This window comes from Anopheles darlingi, chromosome 2 (genome assembly GCF_943734745.1).
Source record: "Anopheles darlingi chromosome 2, idAnoDarlMG_H_01, whole genome shotgun sequence".
NCBI lineage: Eukaryota > Metazoa > Arthropoda > Insecta > Diptera > Culicidae > Anopheles > Anopheles darlingi.
This window is the reverse complement of record NC_064874.1, coordinates 12,155,559-12,176,442: the sequence shown is the minus strand read 5'-3', so window position 1 is coordinate 12,176,442 and position 20,884 is coordinate 12,155,559. Positions and strand designations below refer to the sequence as shown.

Here is a 20,884-nt window from a genome sequence, read left to right as displayed (position 1 = left end):
TTCCATTCTCTCCTGTTCATCGTCACGGCGTTATTCGCCTGTCGCTCTGTGGTTTTGTGGTACTGGGGCGCAAATTTATGTAAATTAAAACGGATACACTTTCGGTCGGCCAAGAGCAAGGAAATAAAGCGGCGGATAACCGGCTGGATGTCACCATGCCTGTAGCTTCATCTTTTTTTATGGACACCGTACACGCCGACAGAGTATAGCTCAATCGGATGGATCCGGGGAAAATATTGGCCCTCGGATCTTTATCTCTCTTTCCATGTACCGTTCCGTTTGAAGAGTGGTAGTGGAACGACCGAGAATGAGAACAGAACATAAAACTGTGACCACTAGCGAAGGGGGGAGGGTATGGTGAGTAAATTTAAGTAGGATGGATCGCCGCCAGTTTATGTTCAAAACTGGTAAACTATTTATGCTGCGACGATGAAATAAGTATGGTGAACCGTTCATCATCCGAAAATATGTGCCATTAAACTCCCTTAGTAAATGAATAGCTGGAACGTGACGGAGCTCGCAGAGCAACGCGGCTAATGCATTACTCATGTTCGTAAGTGTTGATGTTTCCGGGTAAGTGAAGGTGAACTAACTGCCGATAAGCCTTTGTCGAAACAATCGGGTCTGCCTTGAGTCGGTACCGGTTGGCCAAAATCCCAAAAATATTTTTTTTAAACCGCGAAAAAAACGGCCATTTCAAACAAAAAACTCCGTGAGGTGGACTCCCGAACCCGTGCAGATATAAACTCCTTGACAGTTTTACAGTGATGGTCGACAGAATATAAGCGGTTTGTCCAAAATAAAACATAATTTTCATCAAAAATCTAAAATCGATGCGAAAAATGGCCTGCGTAGCACTGTACCCCTGTTGCTTTTGAGGCAAGGTTGAGGTTTTTCAGATTTTGAGGGAAATTTTTAACATTTTTGAACAATTTTCGTGAATTTCGAGATAAAGATAACCTTTGATAAGAGCTAATTAGCTTCATTTGCAACTCTCGCCTTCATTCCCGATGGAAAAGTAGGCAGAAAAAGTGTAGGAAACTTGGAAAACCGTTAAAAAGCGCGGAAGATCCCCGAAAAGACCGCGCCGAAACCCCAAAAAAGAGTTTTAAACACCACCGGATCTCACACGGCACAGAAATGGACGAAGAGGAGGACGACATTATGGATTTCTTCGACTTTAGTAAACCGTTCCAGCGAACGGTCGTTTCCGGCGGATACTGTAACGCGGCCGTCGTTCCGGAACCGCTGAATTCGCACAAAGTGCCGGAAAAAGTGGTGGAGGGAACCGAGTACAGCGTCGGCTTTGCCCGGGCCGAGCAAAACCGGCTCATCAAGGTAGATCGACTACGGCAGAGAGAGCGCGCGCGGTAGATTCATTTTGGATTTTTCCTCCCACAGGCTTTTGTTTCTGCGTCGGAGCCGGCCGCCTCGACCGTCAGCGGACTGGACGATGTCGAAGAGGATTTGATGATGGCGGACGAAGACGCGGAACACTTGCGAAAGCTGCAATGCCAAGAGCTGATGGAACCGCTGTTCAGTCGGTACAGGTTCAAAATGGAAGCCAACAGTCTGCCGATCTCCGAAGCGAAGCAGAAGGTCGTGGACACGATCCGCGAGCATCCGGTGGTGGTGCTGCAGGGGCCGACCGGTTGCGGCAAAACCACCCAGGTACCGCAGTTTCTACTGGAACAGGCGTACATACGGGGAGAGTACTGCAGCATCGTGGTCACGCAACCGCGCCGTATCGCAGCCATCTCGATTGCCGAGCGTGTTGCCAAGGAGCGAGGTTGCGATGTTGGCACCCTAGTAGGCTACAAGGTGGGACTGAAGCAGAAGCTGAGCGACGACACGCGGCTTCTGTTCGTGACGACGGGCGTGCTGCTCCAGTGGCTCATCAACAGCAAGACGGCACCCCGGTTCACGCACATCATCATGGATGAGGTGCACGAGCGCGAGGTTGATATGGATTTTCTGCTGATCATCGCACACCGTATGCTGGGCACACGCAATAATCAGTTCAAGATCGTGCTTATGTCGGCCACGATCGATTCCAAGGTCTTCATCGACTACTTCAAGATCCCGCATGCGGATCATCTACTTCCGCCGGTCTTACACGTGGCCCGGGAGCATCCGTACGAGTTGAGCGTGTTCTACCTGGAAGATTTGGCGTGCTTCCGGGGCGATTTTCTACCGGATTACCGGAAACCAGGCATCAGCGAGGAAATGTACACGATCGCGGCGAAGACGGCCTACGCCTGCGATCAGTACATCGACGAGTTCGAGGACGATAGCAAGCGGCTGAAATTTAAACCATCGATCATCATGTTTCTGCCAGGCATCGGCGAGATCGATCACATGGCCAGCGTGTTGAATGGGTTCCAGCAGGTGCAAGCCAGCAATGTCGGCCCCAAGCCCGTTCCCAAGTTCCTCATACTGAAGCTCCACTCGATGATGCCCTCGTCGGAACAAGCGGCAGTATTTATCAAACCCCCCGCCGGTTTCCGGAAAATCATTCTATCGACAAACATTGCCGAAAGTTCGATCACCGTGCCGGATGTTAAGTTTGGTAAGAACCTGCCTGCCAATCTGTCCAACGTCAATTTTATGTCCTCTGTTCTCACCCTTACCGTTCTTGTCCCGCAGTGATTGACTTTTGTCTTCAGCGCGTTCAAATCGCCGATTCGACGAACAACTTCTCTACTCTGACCACACAGTGGGCCCCGCGAAGCAACCTGGAACAGCGTGCTGGACGTGCCGGGCGGCTGATGAAGGGTCGCGTTTATCGTCTGATCGAGAAGAAACACTATATGACCGGCATACCGGCAATGGCGACACCTGAAATGACACGCTGTCCACTAGGAACGGTGGTGCTGAAGGCCAAGCTGGTCGATGATGGTCCACCACACGCGATTCTCGGTCTCGCCATCGATCCACCCAATCTGTCCGACATCTGCAACACGATACTCCAATTGAAGGAACTCGGTGCACTGTTTCTTACGACCCGAGGATCATATTCCCCCTACGATGGTGATATGACGTACCTGGGGCGGGTGATGGCACAGTTACCGATGGATCTGCCGTTCGCGAAGCTCGTCGTACTGGGGTACGTGTTCTCGGTGCTGCCCGAGGCCATCATTATAGCGGCGGGCATGACCGTGAAGAACATCTTTAACAATCAGCGCACCCAGAAAGCGTTCGCCTTGAAGATGCACTGGGCGGATGGATCGGGCTCGGATGGGATCGCGATCCTGAACGCGTATACCGCCTGGCGTGGAAAACAGGAGCAGGGTGCGACGACGGGTGGCAGCACGGCTGAATGGTGCCACCGGCATGGGCTAGAGTTGCGCTCTCTGACCGAAATGGCGGAGATGGTGCGCGAGATAGAGCATCGGATGAACATGTGCAACCTTAAGGAAATTACCGGTCCCAATCGGGTTGTCTGGAAACCGCGTGAGAAACCCATCATTCTCAAGCTGATCATGGCGGGAGCATTCTATCCGAACTATTTCCTGATCAACAGAGTGGCAAATGATAACGATGAGTGTAAAAGAAATACTTACTCTGAGGTCGGAAACCGTGATCCGTTCAATACGGTTTATCTGAGCGGATTTGAGCACCGGGCACACATTGGTCCACTGTATCGTCAGCAGATCCGTGATATGCTAACGGAGGGCGATACCTTGAAGCAATCGGTGATTAAGGTTGAGTTCGACCGCTCACAAAATCGTATCTTTGTCCGTTTCGTCGGTGGTGATGCGGAACGGTACAAGGTACCGGGTCGAATTCGGCCGGAAGTATATCATGCCATAAAGATGCGAACTCTTAATCGGCAGGGGGTGCAGCTCCGTGTGATGCATCATGCCGATGCGGTAAGGGTTGCAACCGAGCTGGGTTTGGGCCGTTGGCAGAACAACGATTGGGTACCAAAGCGACAGCCCCTCGCAAATCCACACCTGGCCGTGATGCCGCTGGTACACTGTGCCCGCCTGCGAGCTACCGTGACGTACGTTTGCAATCCGAGCAAATTCTTCCTGCGTCCTCTCGATCGCAACGTACAGTTGTTCGAGGAAATCGAACAGCAAATGAATGCCACTAACCACTTCCAACCATTCCCGCGTGATCATCAATTCCATCGCCACGAACTGGTGGCCGCTCCGATCCAGCAGCGATACCGTCGAGCGCAGCTCGTTGCCGAGTACGATCGCACACTCGCTCCCAACCGGCGCTCGTGGACGGTGTTCTTCCTGGATCATGGTTCCACCGAGAAGCTCGAGGTGTCCACGTTTCGTCAACTTCCACCCAAGCTCTGCCAACTACCGGGGCAAGTGTTTCAGGCTTCACTCGCCGAGGTACAACCGTGTGCGGCTAAATCACCGACGGGAATCTGGTTGAAGGAGAGCGCCGCTTTCCTAATGAGCAAGACGCAAGGTGTGAAGCTGGACGTAGAGGTATTTTCCGTGGTGGATCGTATTGCAAACGTCGTGCTGCGCTGCGGCAACTTTGGTGAGGAGCGCACCATCAACGAGCAGCTGATCGAGGCGAAGTTGGCCCAATCGTCCGAAGAGTCGTACCCGTCGAAGATAAACCACGAGATGCGTACCCGGGTCCAGCGTCATATTGAGCTGGATGAGCAGTATCGTAAGGAGATCCTCGCTGATGAGTCGGAACTGCTGCGATACGTCGAGGATGACGATGAGGAGATCGTGGAACCACCGCCGGAATTGTTGCGCATTACGCTGTCACTTCGGGGCCCGTATAGTCCGCTGGAGACGCGCTGCTATTCGTCGATGGCATCGAGCTTCCTGAAGGCGGTCAGCATCGAACAGGATTCCGTGAACTCGGTTCTGCTGGAGTCCAATCCACAGGATACGCACGAGAAGATGGTGATCGCGACGGGCATCAACGAGAATCCGACCAGCCAGAAGCTAACCATTCGCCAGACGACCATAATGCCAAACATTCCCGGTATACCGGCCTTGATGACGCTCATTTTTTCCCGCCAGTGCGTGCTGAAGATAAACGATGAAGGAACGCGTGTCTGCGGAGTGTTGAGCGGGTTGGGCTACGATCCAAAGAGTGGTCAATCGTACTATCCCGAGCATGACCTGTCGCTACCGGTGGATGTGGAGATCTCCCAGGATGACATTACTGATGTAAGTTAAGAGAGAGAGACAAAGAGATTATTGCTGCTTCTGTTTTCTCAATACATTCTTATTATGTTTCACACAGATCAATGCTCTCCGCTACATAATGGATTCGATACTGCAGTCGGGACGCAATGAAAATACTACCATGTTTTCCAGTCCCACCCATAGCCTACTGGTAGGCAAGGTTAAGGAGTACATTCTCAAGTAAGTACCGGGACACGCTGGCCTCGCTGCGGTCACCTTTCCTTTGGCTCATTGTTTTTTGTACATTTTTCTAGAATCCTACAACGCGACAGACCGCTAACGGTGGCTAGCTTTGTGCAGAATTTCGAATGGCTGTCGCCACGCGATCAAGGGGCCGGTAGCTCGAACAAGCGTAGGGCGCTAGATACGCCCACTGTGTACAATTCTCCACTATTTCCGATGCATCCGCCGCTTACCATACAACCGGTCAAGACGAACCGTCTCGAGTTCCTTCAAATGCACTGTACTGAGCTGCATAGGCTGGCACAGATGTACGTATCTTCCTTCGTCCTCTACCACAACACTCTCCTATTGAATGAATGATTATCCTGATCGCTTTTCTTTCCGTCGCCACAGAGCAATTAAACTGCCAAACGGAGGTATTACCTGCAAGCTGTGCGATGTGACGCTGGAATCGCAGCATGCCATACGCATTCACCTGTACTCCAAGCTGCATCGTGATCAGGAACATCAAATCGGCTATCAGCACTGATGTGGACTTGGCGCCGGAGGCCTTTGTTCAGTTACCCTTCGATGACGTTTATATTCAATGCCTACTTTTTTTTATCATCTACTTAACCATTCTCAACCATTCTCGACCATACTCAGTGTCGGTAACCAAGGAAGACACGATGATGTTTTGTATTTTTGAATTCAAGGATCACCCGCCAAAGAGACAAAGCCATAGAGGGGTGATAATGAATTATTATTTGTGATTTAAAATCAACTGATCTGAATGAATTTACATGACGGTTGCTCCGGATATAATGCTAGGAGCAGCACACTCGTAAGAAGCAGCAAAATCCATGCAACATATTACTATATCTTTCACTGCGGCCTTCTATTACAATGATAAAATCAAATAAAACCTGACAGCAAAGTTATCCGGTCTCAGAATCGTTCAGAACCATTTCGGCACGATGACGCAGCATGACGTGGTTCTCTTGCGGTTCAAAAAGGTTTTAAAAACAAGCGACAAGCGGTAATGACAATGGCATAATTCGTGCCAATTCGTCCTCTACTTCTAGTGCACTCCTCTTCTAGCGGTGGTACGCGTCGGTCGCACCATTTAGAACAATCCTTCGATTTCGGCGGTTTCGGTGTTGAGGTCGATATCGAAAATAGACGGCCTGGTCGGTAGACCGGGCATCTTGGAGATTTCGCCACACATCGGCACGATGAAACCGGCCCCAGCCGATAGACAGACATCGTTGATGACCAGCTTAAAGTCCTTCGGAGCACCCTTGACGCTCGCGTCACCCGTCAGCGACATCGATGTCTTCGCCATACAGATCGGAAGTCGCCCGAAGCCCTGCAATCGGTGTTAGGATGCAGTTAGTGTGCTCCGCTACAACAATCAACAAATGTCTGTAGAAAATCCCCGGTTCCATGCTTACCTTCTCGGTGTAGAGACGAATTGCATCGCGAACCTTGCTGTTCAGCTCGATCGTTCCCGCACCGTACATTTCCTTCGCGATCTTGATGATCTTGTCCTCGATCGGTAGCTCGATGTCGTACAGAAGCTTGAACTCAGACGTCGGATGCGCGCAAGCATCAATAACAGCCTGCGCCAGATCGGCCGCCCCTTCACCACCCTTGGCCCAGTGGTTCGAAACGATCGCATCGAACGCTCCGGCTGCCTTAGCTGCCTTGCGGATCAGCTCATGTTCGGCCTCAGAATCTGTGCCGTGTGCATTAATAGCCACGACCACCGGAACACCATACTTGAGCCCGTTATCAATGTGCTTCAACAAATTCGGCAAACCCTTCTCCAGCAGCTCCAGGTTCTCCGTCGTGTACTCCCGGCGTAACGGAGCTCCGGCCGTTACGATGGGACCTCCACCGTGCATCTTCAGTGCACGCACCGTCGCCACGAGGACGACCGCATTCGGTACTTTGCCCGAAGCACGGCACTTGATATTGAAGAATTTCTCCATCCCAATGTCCGATCCGAAGCCCGCCTCCGTTACCACGTAACCACGCTTACCGACCAGCTTCATGCCGATGGAATCGGCCACGATCGACGAGCAACCGTGGGCGATATTAGCGAATGGACCGGCATGTACCAGCACCGGCGTTCCTTCCAGGGTTTGCATCAACGTCGGTTCGATGGCATCCTTCAGCAGCACCATCATCGAACCGGTCACACCCAAATCATCGGCCGTCACCGGTGCACCCGTCTTATCGAAAGCGACCACCATTTTCGCGAGTCGCTGCTTCATGTCCTCCAGACTGGTCGCCAGCGCCAAAATGGCCATGATCTCGCTCGATACCGAGATGGCAAAGCTTGTGTCGCGCGTCAGGTTTTTCTCGGTCGGCGACAAACCGATCGTGATTTTCCGCAGATAGCGATCGTTGACATCCAGCACTCGCGTCCAGACGACGTTGTGCGGATCGATGTTGAGTCGCGCGAATCGCCGGATCTCGTCCGGTGTCAGCGTGTACGGATCCGTCTTCTCGATACCGAGCCGCTTCAGACGTCGCTGCTGGATCGGAGCAAACTTGCGCGATCCCTTAATGGCCGGTACGAGCCGCTCGTACAGTGCCTGATCCGTCTGCGTCGCTTCGTGGAAGATACGTGCATCCAGCTGGGCGGCCAGCAAGTTGTTGGCTGCCGTAACGGCGTGAATGTCTCCGGTCAGGTGAAGGTTAAAGTCCTCCATCGGGATGACCTGCGAGTAGCCTCCACCGGCCGCACCTCCCTTGATACCGAATGTCGGGCCCTGCGACGGTTGACGCAGGCAGGCGATTGCATTGCAGCGTTTCTGCGTAGTCAGTGCCTGTACCAGTCCGACCAGCGTCGTACTCTTACCCTCACCGAGCGGTGTTGGCGTAATGCTGTAAACGGAAAATACAAGATTTTACATTAAAGTTGCTCATTAAAATCCACAAAACAAACAAGAATTACCCTCACACAACGTTCTACTCAAGTTTCTTGTTTCATTTAAGCGGTCGTTACTAGATATTACTAAAGTCGTTAACGCGCAATGGATGCTTCGCCACTCATCATCGCAAACAAAAAAAAAAAATTGGATCAGAACAACATCATTCTACCGTTACGACTTGTTAACTCTAGTGATAATGGGTGTTGGACCATTTCATAGCGTGATGGTGGGGTGACTACCTTCGTTTATCTCTTCCTTTTATGATCATCACCACCGTTCTCGCCATCAAACTAGACACAGGGCACTGATTGGGAGCTCCTTACATAACATGAGTTTGCATTAAACAAAAAACAAGTTCCGTAAGCATTTGAAAGGCTCGAAATAGTCCTCATTATCAGTCCAGCCTGCTATTCAAGACCATTTGATGGCTGATTAGTGTCGGGCGTAGAGTGTAAAAGTGAGAGTTCTAGCTTTTCCATTTCATTGCGCCGTCTATCAAAAATACGCCAGCCGTGGAATGATAACATGCCGCTAGCGGTAGACGATCGCATTCGCTCCAACAAGAGTTAATTGGACCTCATTATACGAAAACTATTGGTTTAGTTTTAGATGGACACTATTTTTTTTATAAAAGCTTAAAAATCAAACACTACAGCAACTAAAGACTGATCATCACACTTACCCAGCCACGACAACGTATTTGCCATCGTCTTCGTACTGCAGACGCTCCAGCAGCTTCAACGATACCTTGGCCTTCTTGGTACCATACAGAGACACCTCGGATGGAATGATGCCGATCTCCTGTGCCAGCACTGCTACATCCTTCGGTTCCTGAGCACGTGCTATCTCGATGTCACTGTGTAAAGGGAGAGACGATTGGAAGCACACCAAAGGAAGTTATATAGATGCCGATCACCCTCGTGGACTGGTGCTAAGTGTGCATTACGCACCTGGGAACCGGTTCGGTAAGCTTGAGTGGCAATGGTTTCAGGCACCAGCGGAACTCCATCTCGATCAATCTCCGGGCAACGCGTTGAGCAGACTGAACGGTGTTTTGCATCAGCATGGCCACCGTCATCGGACCAACACCTCCAGGCACTGGTGTTACGTGCGAGGCGACGGGCAGTGCCTCGTCGTACTTCACATCTCCCACCAACCGCTGGCCGCTCTTCTTCGTGGGATCTGTTGATTTGGCGTGGCGGAGAATGAGAAAGAAGCAGAGAATCTCGGTGTAAGCGAAAGAGAGAAACGGGAATACATATGAGGAAGGGATAATGGAATGACTGGCAATCAGAGCGATAATAAGCTCGAACGAACGCATGATTGGTTTACAAAGGCAACATTGGCCGCCTGCTGCAACCAAAAACCGGCGCACCAAAGGATCCAAAATTAGCTCCTCCAGCTACACCACCACAATGGCCGGTGGTGTAAATCGAAGTGTGTGTGTCTCGGTCGAACTGATAACGCGGCGATTGCGGCTGCTTACCCGGGATCGAGTTGATACCGCAGTCGATGACGACGGCCCCGGGCTTAATCCAGGCACCGCGAACCATCTCCGGTCGACCGACGGCCACTACCAGGATGTCGGCCTTCTTGATCAGTAGGTTGAGGTTCTTCGTCTTCGAGTGCGCCACCGTGACGGTCGCATCGTTCCACTTGAGCAGCTCCGACATCGGCGTGCCAACGATCTTGCTCCGTCCGATGACGACCGCGTACGAGCCGGCGATCGGGGTGCCGGTGCGCCGGATCAACTCCATGCAGCCGTTCGGAGTGCAGGGCAGGAAACCCTCCATATCACCAACTGCTACCCGACCTTCGTTGATAGTGTTGAGCCTGCCAAGTGGGAAGCGGGATCGTATAATCATCGACCGTGAAAGCGGCGCTTGATCGAGCTCCATTTCTTACCCATCGACGTCCTTCTCGGGTGATACGGCATCGGTGATCAGATGACCGTCGATCGGGGTCTCCGAATCGAGCGGCATCTGTACGATGATCCCGTGAAAGCTGGGATCCTCATTCAGCCGTTTGACCTGCAGTGGAAGAGAGAAAGAAAGAGCAGCGCGTGAGTAGGTGTCTGCTACCAGGACGGAACACCGGTGACCGGAATCGGCTGCTACCCTTCCGTAACACCCAGGAATGCCGCAATCAACACGATACAATCAATCAGCAAGACGACAGGACCGATGGGAGGGGAGATGGAGGCGCCAGTGGACCCGAAGACAGCACGGGCATTCGCCACGCTGTTGCACATCGATTGCAATTCCATTTTGGACACACGACAAGTGTTAAACACTCGTTGGAGTACTGCCAGCTGTCGCCTGCCACCACCGTCTGCTGATATGTTGATGAGCTCAGGGGGGTTTGGATATTTTAGATGGAACGCCGAAGCCTTTGAACCGACACCGTCTTCATCACGTCGAGCGATGTGACGGATATTGCTAATGGGTATGGAGCGATGACGAGAGGGCTAGGAGGAGGATGTTGGTCGCATCAGGGATTACGGGCGGGTATGGAAGGTGAAAACCACTAGATTTATTCCAGGGTGTTGTAATCGTATTTTTAATGCTCTCAAGCCTGTCAAGTGCGCCATGTTAGTGCTATTTGTTTGTCGAGTGCCGCCAGGGTTAAGGTTTTATTTATAAAAATACGATTTGTAACGATTTAGAAGGGAATTTTCGATTCATGCGGGATTCTTTGCTTTGCAATGATAAATTTTCCTCAAGTAAACTGCTACTTTATCCATGGGATATTCGTTCTTGGGGATTTCTTGTTAAATGGACATTCGTTAACAACTTTTAATAAGTACAGAATTAACTTATCATAGTAACATCAAGAATTGGCGTGCCAATATGATTTAGTAATTTTCTAATTATAATCTTCGTGAAAATGAGTTATTAAAAATATTTGTTAAATAATACTCACAAAACTGTAAATACAAATTATTTGAGAATATTTGGGTATTAAGGAAGATCATAGTAGACCGCCACTTCCTCAACATATCGCTTGAACTCATCATGTTTAACATCCTTTAGGTTACTTTTATAATTTATTAAATTTATCTTTGATTTCGTTTCATCTCCTTCCTTCTAGGCCTTGCAGGAGTTAAAAACATCTTTGCAGTCGTCCTAAAATCGAGCGATTAAAGATTATCGATACTGCTGCTACCACAAGCTGTCGACATCAATAACACCATGTAGTCAGAGCATACAATGTTGCCGGTGGAAATATAGGCCACTCATACATGTTTTCCACAGTCCACAGTTGGAGCAAGTTTCATAAATGATACACTGCATGATCGCCAAACGCCATAATCGAACGAGTGACACGATTTAGATTCCACGTTTATGCGATCATCGGTAAAAGCGGTTAATCCAACCCCTCATCCCTATATCCGTTGCCCTCCATCGGTACGGTACGTGACCTACCTCATAGGCATCATCATCGACCACCTAACACGACTCACGGGTGTCGTCTTCTTGTTTTGATCAATGAAAGCTGTCGTTTGGTTAATTCATTTTCATTCATTTTTCATCAGCTCCGTCCCGGCGTCACACCAAGGAGGTGGTAACAGCAGATTCCTTTCCTTCCCCTCCCTACCAACCCGGTCCACCTTAAGATCTTTGCGATCTTCCGCGGAAAGGTGTCAACTGATTTTCCTTCAAATTAATGCACGCTCTCATTGCGCGCGAAATTAGCGTATCGCGAGCGTGTTCTGACCAGTCAGCGAGCCAACTGGCCACCACGCGGAGCGCCTATCATCGACTAGCGGAGGGCCACCGAGGGAATTCACCCAGAGGATGATCTCTCGTCGGTGACGATGAACGAGATTTTACTAATCCCGGTCGTCCGATGATGTTTTCAAGATGATGACTTACACAATGTTGGCAGACGCGTCACCACCACCGTGTACAACCCCTCCTGCCTTTCCCTCTCGGGTGTCCTCGAAGATTCGAGGAGTGTTTTGGAAACAACAACAGCCGTGGCCGTGGGTCACATCCCATGCTGATCGCCTTATCATCGCTCCAGCATCTTGTGCGAGTTCACTAAACAAACACAACAATCCTTCGCAACAGTTCGAAGGCACGAAGCACGGAAGGAGAGCGGTTGTGCTACTTACCGTTGCCAGCAGCTCATCCTGCGTTGTCGAGCGAGGTAACTGCACGTGCTCCGCGTACATTCCGATTTCCTCGGCCGCCTTGATCTTCATGCGGATGTACACGTTCGAATCCTCACGGCCGCCCACCTGTACGATCGCCAGCCCGGGCACGAGCGTCGGTATCTGGCGCCTAATTTCGGCCACATCCTTCTTCAGCTTCTCGCGGATCTCTCTGGAGGGTTGCATGAAGAGAAGTCGACGGCGGTTTGAAACAATAAGGATCACTTCGAGAGGAAGGAAGTCGTTGGGCTGAAGGACGGAAGGGCTAGACTCACTTGGCAACGTCCGTGCCGGACAGTATCTTCCCGCCGCTCAACATGATCGATGATTGACTGTTGCTAGTGCTGTTCGCGGGAACGAGGCAACGGGATCGTTTGCACGGTGGCTCCTCGATGGTCACTGATTCCGCAAATCGTTCTCCAATAAAGACCGCTACTAGCTTCCGGTACAAGTCAGATAGTTGTGCAGTTGCTGCTGGTTGTCCTGTGCGAATGCTACCGAATTCGATCACCGTCCGGATCGTACTGAGTAGAGCGAATTTGGAGTTCCGTGCTCGGGCGGATCGTGCGTGAAACTGAAAGCCAGATCGCAAAGCGTTAGCTGCCCGAGCGGTAAAGGATGCGAACCCGTGCCCGTGCTGACGGAGCATCTCCTCGTAATCGCCGCGCAGCTCTCTGATCGTGCGCAACTGGATGCGATGTTGTTGGGTTCGCCAATAACCTCTTCATTATCGCTCTGTGCTCTGTTGGCCTCTGTCCCCGTCGCGGACACCGCTGCCACAGCCGCTCTACTCTCATTCAAGGGCTGATACCGCCTGCCGAAGCGAAAGGATGCACCGGGGCCAGTCCGGTGCACCCTCCTTTCGGAATCGATTGAACCACGAGGCAAAATGCATCCGCAATAATGCAGCAGGACAGCCGTCTTCAGGGCGACCCTCTCGAAGGACGGTTTAAAATTAGTTCAATCGAAACGGCTAATCTCTCTCTCGTGCTCTCTCGTGGGGACACCCCGCCGGCGACGATCGATCGCGCAGGGTCTCGGGATGGTTCAATTAATCAAAAGCATGATCTCGACGAACAGTGACAGCGCAACGATGACGTTGGGAGCATTAATAATCTCCCAGGCCCACCCTACAGGACGGTTAGCAACGGTTTCCAGGGCAGCAGGAAGTACCAAAGATTGCCCCGATGCTCTGGGTAGACATCATCGGGGCTATCAAACCGACTACTACGATTGCAGCATCAGCATACGATCAGCACAATCAAAGGTAGTATTTGAAGCTGATTAGTACTGTAATTACAACTCAAAGACGATTTCTAGACTGGAATTGTACGTTCATTCCAGCTGTAAAGGTGGGAAAAATACAGAGACCTTTCGCGTATCCCGCAACGATTAGTAAGAAGGAAGTTGTTAACGTACCTTACAGATAGTTTATATTTAACAGCGAACTATTTACACCACAATTTTATGTACAAAATTAGAACGGAAATCTCAGGAACCACCAACGAATAATGCCTTCACAATCTGTCAGAAGTTGGCGCGTTTTTCTGTAAAAAGCAAATAATAAGCACGTGTGATTCATAACGGTCGTGCAATGCATGCTCAAGGAAGGGGTGAATTCATCCCCCTATGCGTGGACATTTACCGCGTATCACATGGTCAGCTACCTTCGCTAATCGATGCGCACGGTATGCAAATCCTCAAAGTCCTTTAGCAAAGTGCTCGCTCGGGTTGGGGTTTGAAATGAAAAATCGATGCTTGACAGGCTACCGTCATCATCGTTTGTCCATTTCCGCTGCCCCGTGGGGCGCTAGAGAAACGCTGGCCAAAGATTAATAAACCAGCTCCCATCCCTTTGCTGCTTCTTCCCTTGGTTGGTTGGCCGGAAGCCAAGCTGCTGCCGGTATCGGTCCAGCGTTTTCAATCCGCAGCCTGCAAAGTGGAACCGAACCGCGCCTCAAGAGCGCGGATATAAGGCCGGGATTTCATTAAACAAAACGGGACACGGCAGCTTGTCATCGTAGTTATTTGAGCAGGTTTCAGGTTTATTTGAGGTTTCAGGTGTCGGGTGTAATTTTCCTCCACCAATGGTCGGGTGCGGGTGTGCAAAACGAGATCAAAATTAGAAAAACGTGTACTTGACTTTGAACGGCAGCGGAGAGTATAAACTGTTTCAAGTTAGAAAAAAAGCAGCATGAATCCTAAAACCTTTGCTATTAGAAGCTCCTTAATAACTGAATCTTCCTGTTTCGATTCCGAAATCATTACTGTCTTGAAAAATTCCCAAAATTCCACAAAATCCACAAATTTTCCGTTTCGTTCCGTTTTCCGCGAAAAGGAGTCGCGCGCTGGTACACTGCGCTGAACATTTGCGGCTGTCAAAATGGCGTTGAAATCAAAACAAACGCGCACGGATTTTCAGAAAAAAGTGTTACATCTCTGGTGAAATTCGATGAAGAACGCACAATAGGTACGTATTCTGTGACTCTTTTTCTCCCTCGTGATCGCTAATGTTGTCGATTTGTGCCGTAGGTCGCGGTAGTGGAAATTATGTCCCAACACTACAAGAACTTCCTCAGTCTGCTGGAGCGGTGGCCGCTGGACAAGAGCAAAGTAGGCCGTGATTTGGGGCAGTATTTGCGGGATCAGCTGAAGGCGGTACTTGGATCGTCGAACATTATCGCCGTGAAGGACGACCGGTTGAACGGCCAGTTCCGGGCGCTGGAGAACATCGTGAACGACGTACACGCCAAGAAGTATCCGCGTACGCTTAGCTCTACCGCCACCGGTCTGTCGGGCGAACAGTGCCGTGAAGTGCTGTCTACCGAGTTCCTGCAGATATTGCAAAACAAGCAGAGTAGCAAAAAGGAGGAATAAGGGAGTCACGATGATGTGGACGACGGCACGAGTAGTCTCTAGGATAACGTTAGCAACCCGGTCCACCCATAATAACCGACGAGGACATGCAACTGCAGCTCCTGCATCTCGAATGCCGCCGCATCGTCCGGTGATGGCAGGAGAAACGGTCCGATTTCTAGAACCACAGAACAACCAAACCTTCATCGATATGACGTTCGGTGCTGGGGGTCATTCACGGGCCCTTCTCGATGCGGCTCCCGGTGCCACAATTATTGCACTTGATCGCGATCCACATGCGCACCGGTTGGCGTGCGAGATGGCCACTGAATACCCCGGTCGTATTCTACCGGTGCTGGGTCGCTTTTCCGAGTTGCCCTCACTGTTACGCACGCTTCCTGAGGGTTACGGACGGCAACGGTTTATCGATGGGATCATTTTCGATTTCGGTTGCTCCTCGATGCAGTTCGATGAGGCAGCACGCGGATTCTCGATCGCGCACGATGGCCCGCTGGATATGCGCATGGATAAGGATCGCTGTCCGGAGCAGCTATCGGCGGCGGAAGTGTTGGCACGCGTACAGGAGCAAGATCTGGCTCGCATTCTCAAGGTGTACGGGGAGGAAAAGCAGGCCAAGAAAATTGCTCGCGCCATCGTGAATGCTCGGTTTACGGTGAAGCGTATCGAAACGACGGCCGAACTGGCCAGTATTGTAGCGCACTGTCTGAGCAGCAATCAAGCAACCGAAACCGGTCCCGTCTCCAGCGCCAGTTCCTTCGAATACCGTCAGGATAAGCTACGCCGGCCGGCGCACGTGGCAACGAAAACGTTTCAAGCACTACGCATCTTCGTCAACAACGAACTAAACGAGATCAACTACGGTATGGTGCTGGCGAAGCACTTGCTGCGAACGGGCGGTAAGCTTGTTACGATCGCGTTCCACTCGCTGGAAGACACGATCGTTAAGCGGCATCTGACGGGGCATGTGGTGGACGATGTGGCCAGCCGGGTACCGCTACAGTTCATCAGCCACACGCTTGCCCACGAAAACGACACAATGCAGGAGATGATGAAACCGAACTGGCGGCAGCTTACCAAACATGTCGTTGTACCATCGGAGGCGGAAGTGACCGCTAACCCCCGGAGTCGATCGGCGAAGCTGCGAGCAGCCGTACGGTTGTGTTGAGTGTTCCTTTAGAAAAGGTCTGAGTAGCAGTCATGGTAGAGGTTTCCGTAGCAATAAAGAACCAGGTTCCGATCGATAGTGCATCGCGGACACACGAATGAGAAGCATCGTTGGCATATTAAGCTGGGAAAGAAATAAAAAATCCAAATCATGGAAATCACGGTAACCCATGGGCTGTGGTTTGTATTATCGGTTTTGTTTGAATTTTCACATAAAATATTACAAGTATTTATTCATTTCTTCCTAATTGCAGGAACGCTGGCTTCCTCTCGCTACGTGGTCTTAGCGCAGACGTCTTCTTTGTGCTTACGGCGTGACTCCTTTGTGACAACGTCCGTACGTTCGGTTCCTTGCTTGTTCTCTGCGATTGAAGAGCACGGCTTGCTGCTGCTGCAACCACACTGTACCTCTTGTTTCCTTTATACCTTATTTCTTATCCGGCTCCATAGCGGTTCAGTTCTTGGGTCGTGTCTATCCATTCTGTTCTTTTATCCATTAAAAAATCTCTCCAACCGTGCTCGCCTCACTTCACCATTTACACACGTACAGTAGCAGCAGCAGCAGTTTTGAGGGGATTATTTAAAGTTTTCTTTCTACAGCTACGTATTTCAAAGTAGAAATGCAGTATCTATTTACCAATCCGTGTTTTCTTGTTCCATCTTGCATCTGCATTTGAGTATTTCAACATGCTAACCCTAATCTCTCTCCATTTTGCCGCTGCATGTGACACATATGGCTGCATGACGAATCGAAGTGTGCTGCTGCTGATCGGCGAGCAATACGGTGCGCCTGCTACAGCTCTATTCGTTGCCATTCTCCCCTCTACTTACTCGCTATTATCTCTCGCTAGATTTCATAGATTGTTAACTTATAGTCTATCTTTTAAATTTGGTTTTAATTTGTTCTTAATTTTTCTGTTGTAGTACGGCAACGAGTGAAACACCACCGGTTTGTGGTGTGCGGGGCGGTTTACATACAAACCGGATCGTTCTTTCTCCGGCATTCCTACGCCTGCTTAATATATGGGAAGGAACGGGAATCGCGCGAATGTGTTTTCTGTTCGTAGGTAAATTTTCCTAATTGTTCCGAATGAATTTCACTAATCATGTACCTCGTCATGCTTTTCCGAGCACGCACCGGTGTCACTACCGGCGGGGTGAAAGTGGTGATGGTGCGAATCTACGGTTTTACGGATCGAATTCAATGGCTACTTGGCACCTCTGGTGAGCGAGGCTCCTGGTGCGCTACCTACACTCTGCTTGCTATGCTGGCACTATCCAGCCGTCTAGCCGTCACCAAACCAATCGTCACTTATAATACTGTTTCGGAGCGTAAACCCGGGAATGATGAAGGATGCCGGCCTTCACCGCTATACTGTGGCGACGACGCTCATTGTTGCTTGTCGCAAGAGCCAATCGCGTGTTCTAGTGGTGTCGGTTGTTGGCAAGGAACTTTAAATTGCTGAATTGCGGTGTACATGCATAGGCGGGGTTTACTACGGTCACGCTTTAGTTAAACCTAAGAACCAATTGAGAATCGTGCTGATTGAACTATTTGCCGTTCGTAAGGAAAATGGCGAAAGAGAGAGAGAGAGTGCAGAACAAAAGAAAAATATGTTTCCCTTTGCCACTCTGGCAATCTTCTTCATTAGCCGCCGTACGTTAGCTCTAAACTACTAAATGTGTTTCAGTGTTCAATTGTAATCTTTACTTAAATACCGGTTACTAAGAATCCGACCTTATCAAGCATCGTGCTAAGAGGACTGGGAGTCACAGGAACAAAGGAGGGTGAAACACGCGTTTCCAGAATATTTCGCGTCTAACGTCAAACGTCGCGGCAGGATAAGGACCTTGCGCGTTAGCTACTCTTAGTATGTCGCTTCGCTCTTGGTTCTTTCGGCTCTTCAATTCCTGCCCTTTCGATACCATTTCTATCAACTGTATGATTCACGGCTGTGCTGGTGACGGCCACGCTAATCGTAATTATGGGTGATGGCAGAGAAAACATGGAAAAGTTCGCCTCCTACCCGCAGGGTTCAGTAGTGATGCTGCTCGTTCAAAGTGGTTGTGGTTTATCATTATCTATTTGATTTAAATATTCTACTTTACTTCGAGGGGTGTCCGGTGAACACCGAGCTCCGAGTTTCGTTTTGGCACGGATGTGTGCTTGACCGTATCCTTCGTGATTGCTATTTATATTCACTATGCTAAACAGTAAATGCATTGTATTCTGGATGTAGAACGAATGTTATAGACTCCATGGTTCGTCTTGCTTGTAAAATGTGAATCTTTGTAGATACGCGCGTGGCAGATATACGTCATACCCCGTCCTAAAATGCTGTTGTTCGGAATTGTTTTGGAAAAGCCCCTGGTCCAACTGTTTCGGGGTATGGTGCTGTCTGACTATTGTGTTTCACTATGTTCTTCCTTGATTCACTCCTAGAGCCAACGGTATACGGTTTGATAATAAGAAACTTAGAAAACCAGTCTTTATCTCATCTCATCGTGCAGTTTTGCCACTCCAGTTCCTCTCGTCGCGTATGTGGTTAACAAAGTTCGTTTTAGTTCGTCCAATCGATTGGGTGAGGAAAGAAGTAGGAAAAACAGGAACGGATTTTGTCGTGAACAATTATTGACCCTTATGTTTGAGATCATGGCCCTACGCGAATGATGCTAGAGGGACGGTTAGCTTCGGTTTTGCTTTTCATCTCGGCGCCTGCGGAGTATGGGACGTAAGCAATAGCAAAATTCATTCGGTTGAATCGTTGTTCTTGCTCTTAGCGTTCGTTACACATTCGTTTGAGACTTACGGTACACTCTGGAAAACTAACTAAGCACTAAACGAAGCTAATAGTTACAGGTAACCTAAATGATCTGATCAGCACCGAATGCCTCACCGATCGAATGCTCTTTCTGCTAGACAGTTAGTATCGTAATGGTTGTTTTGTTTTAAAGAATACGAATGCTTTGTGAGACTTATTTACAGATGAAACCCATAACACAGCAATAGAAAAGGACACACAGGACTAATTACAGGGAAAGTATCTCGACTGAGTAGCGATTGTAAAATATTGCCCAAAAGCACGTGTCGTAAAACTATGGGATGTTTTCAGTGTTTTGTTCAATAATATAGATGTAAATGTTTCCGAATGTTAACGTCCAACAGACAGATGCCGTGGACTCAGCAAAGTCAAAAATGTGGCTTTCGTAATCGTAATCAATATGATTATCTAGAGATGACATTTTCCTCGTGAGCTGGAAGCGAAGCAGAGAACCACTTACTCACTCACTCTCTGTTGGAGGGAAATTATTAAATTAATACTATTGGAACATCGGCAAAATGGAAGCTTGCTTTTATGATTGCTGCAAAGGACACGTTTTGCACCAAACCAAACCAGACTCTAGCGCCGCCATGTGTTCGACTAGAAATAGGCGCGACTGTTCCAACATAGCTCACAATTTATAGATCCTTCTCAGCGATCGTTTTCCTTGCCGGTTTTGCCAACAAGCCAAGTGTTAAAATACTGCTTAAACATCTCCTAACATAATTGTTCGACTGATCGAGCAAGAGTCGTAAGGAAAGGGAACTAAAATCGTTGCGAGAACAGATGGAAATGAGTGCTACAAATGCACCATTGGCCAATGGTCGGTAGCACAGTAGCCTGATAGTCACTGTAAAATATGCGCACTTAAATACGTGATAAGCACTAGAAGATGCTAAATATTCAATCAACCGGTGGGGGATACGACGCTTACGATTGATTGTGATCAAGGTTTAGGTGATGGTTGCCAGTGGCAACCACGACCGAGAGCTCGTCGTTGTCTTCGCCATTCATCTTCACGATTACTGTACCACCGTTCTGTAGCGTAGTAGCCGTGGCGGCCACACCGACTCCCTGTACGCCAGGCGGTGGTGGTCCACCGCCCATTGCCATATGGACCGGTTGAGCATTCGCCATATTGTTCGACGTTACACCGGATGCTGGCTGCATGGTTGGTGCGTTGGCATGGGTTGTCGTGCCATTTCCAATGGCATCGGGAGTGCCTCCACCACCGCCTCCAGTTCCACCAGTTAACTGGTTGTTGATGCTACCATTGCTACAGATCTTACTGTACAGATCCGGTGTGGCCGTCATCATGGCGGCATCGTCGAACTCGGTGCGCAGCTCGGTACACCGCAGCAGGCCCAGATCGGGCGGCATGTACGACAGTATTCGGTAGATTTGCCGTATGTCGTCGTACGACGTCCAGATGCCGGGTCGACGGTTGTGGTACAGCTTGGCGTAAGTGTAAATGTTGGCCGTTCGGTCATACTCCAGCTGCATGGCCAGCGAGCTGATGCAACAGAACTGACAAGCCTGGAAGCCACCGTATCTGTGTATGATGATATTGGAGCAGATATTAGAAGC

At 49.8% G+C, this 20,884-nt stretch overlaps 5 protein-coding genes across 5 annotated transcripts in view; 3 read left to right on the top strand and 2 right to left on the bottom strand.

Moving 5' to 3' along the window:
- Window positions 1-895: 895 nt before the first annotated feature.
- LOC125948475 (probable ATP-dependent RNA helicase spindle-E) lies at window positions 896-5,933 on the top strand. The gene is made up of 6 exons (XM_049674591.1): window positions 896-1,338; window positions 1,402-2,569; window positions 2,647-5,156; window positions 5,233-5,354; window positions 5,429-5,665; window positions 5,751-5,933. Exons 1-6 carry the CDS (start codon window positions 1,141-1,143, stop codon window positions 5,884-5,886), a joined length of 4,371 nt encoding a protein of 1,456 aa, XP_049530548.1. The 5' UTR covers window positions 896-1,140; the 3' UTR covers window positions 5,887-5,933.
- Window positions 5,934-6,078: 145 nt separating this feature from the next.
- Window positions 6,079-13,116, bottom strand: LOC125948477 (C-1-tetrahydrofolate synthase, cytoplasmic). Its single transcript, XM_049674593.1, has 8 exons — window positions 12,710-13,116; window positions 12,396-12,606; window positions 10,184-10,308; window positions 9,765-10,111; window positions 9,229-9,460; window positions 8,961-9,134; window positions 6,791-8,231; window positions 6,079-6,705 (listed from the first exon to the last, which is right to left on the bottom strand). Exons 1-8 carry the CDS (start codon window positions 13,081-13,083, stop codon window positions 6,463-6,465), a joined length of 3,147 nt encoding a protein of 1,048 aa, XP_049530550.1. The 5' UTR covers window positions 13,084-13,116; the 3' UTR covers window positions 6,079-6,462.
- A 1,691-nt stretch (window positions 13,117-14,807) lies between these two features.
- LOC125948481 (ubiquinol-cytochrome-c reductase complex assembly factor 2) lies at window positions 14,808-15,333 on the top strand. Its single transcript, XM_049674598.1, has 2 exons — window positions 14,808-14,904; window positions 14,967-15,333. Exon 2 carries the CDS (start codon window positions 14,985-14,987, stop codon window positions 15,309-15,311), a length of 327 nt encoding a protein of 108 aa, XP_049530555.1. The 5' UTR covers window positions 14,808-14,904; window positions 14,967-14,984; the 3' UTR covers window positions 15,312-15,333.
- A 90-nt stretch (window positions 15,334-15,423) lies between these two features.
- On the top strand, window positions 15,424-16,580 carry LOC125948479 (probable methyltransferase-like protein 15 homolog). Its single transcript, XM_049674596.1, has one exon. The coding sequence runs from the start codon at window positions 15,424-15,426 to the stop codon at window positions 16,474-16,476; it is 1,053 nt and encodes a 350-aa protein (XP_049530553.1). The 3' UTR covers window positions 16,477-16,580.
- Window positions 16,581-16,632: 52 nt separating this feature from the next.
- LOC125948476 (tyrosine-protein phosphatase 99A-like) overlaps window positions 16,633-20,884 on the bottom strand; it is a 40,065-nt gene continuing 35,813 nt past the window's right edge. Inside the window, exon 16 of the mRNA XM_049674592.1 lies at window positions 16,633-20,849. Coding sequence (XP_049530549.1) covers window positions 20,228-20,849 — 622 coding nt within the window. The 3' untranslated portion in view covers window positions 16,633-20,227. The remainder of the gene's footprint in view (window positions 20,850-20,884) is intronic.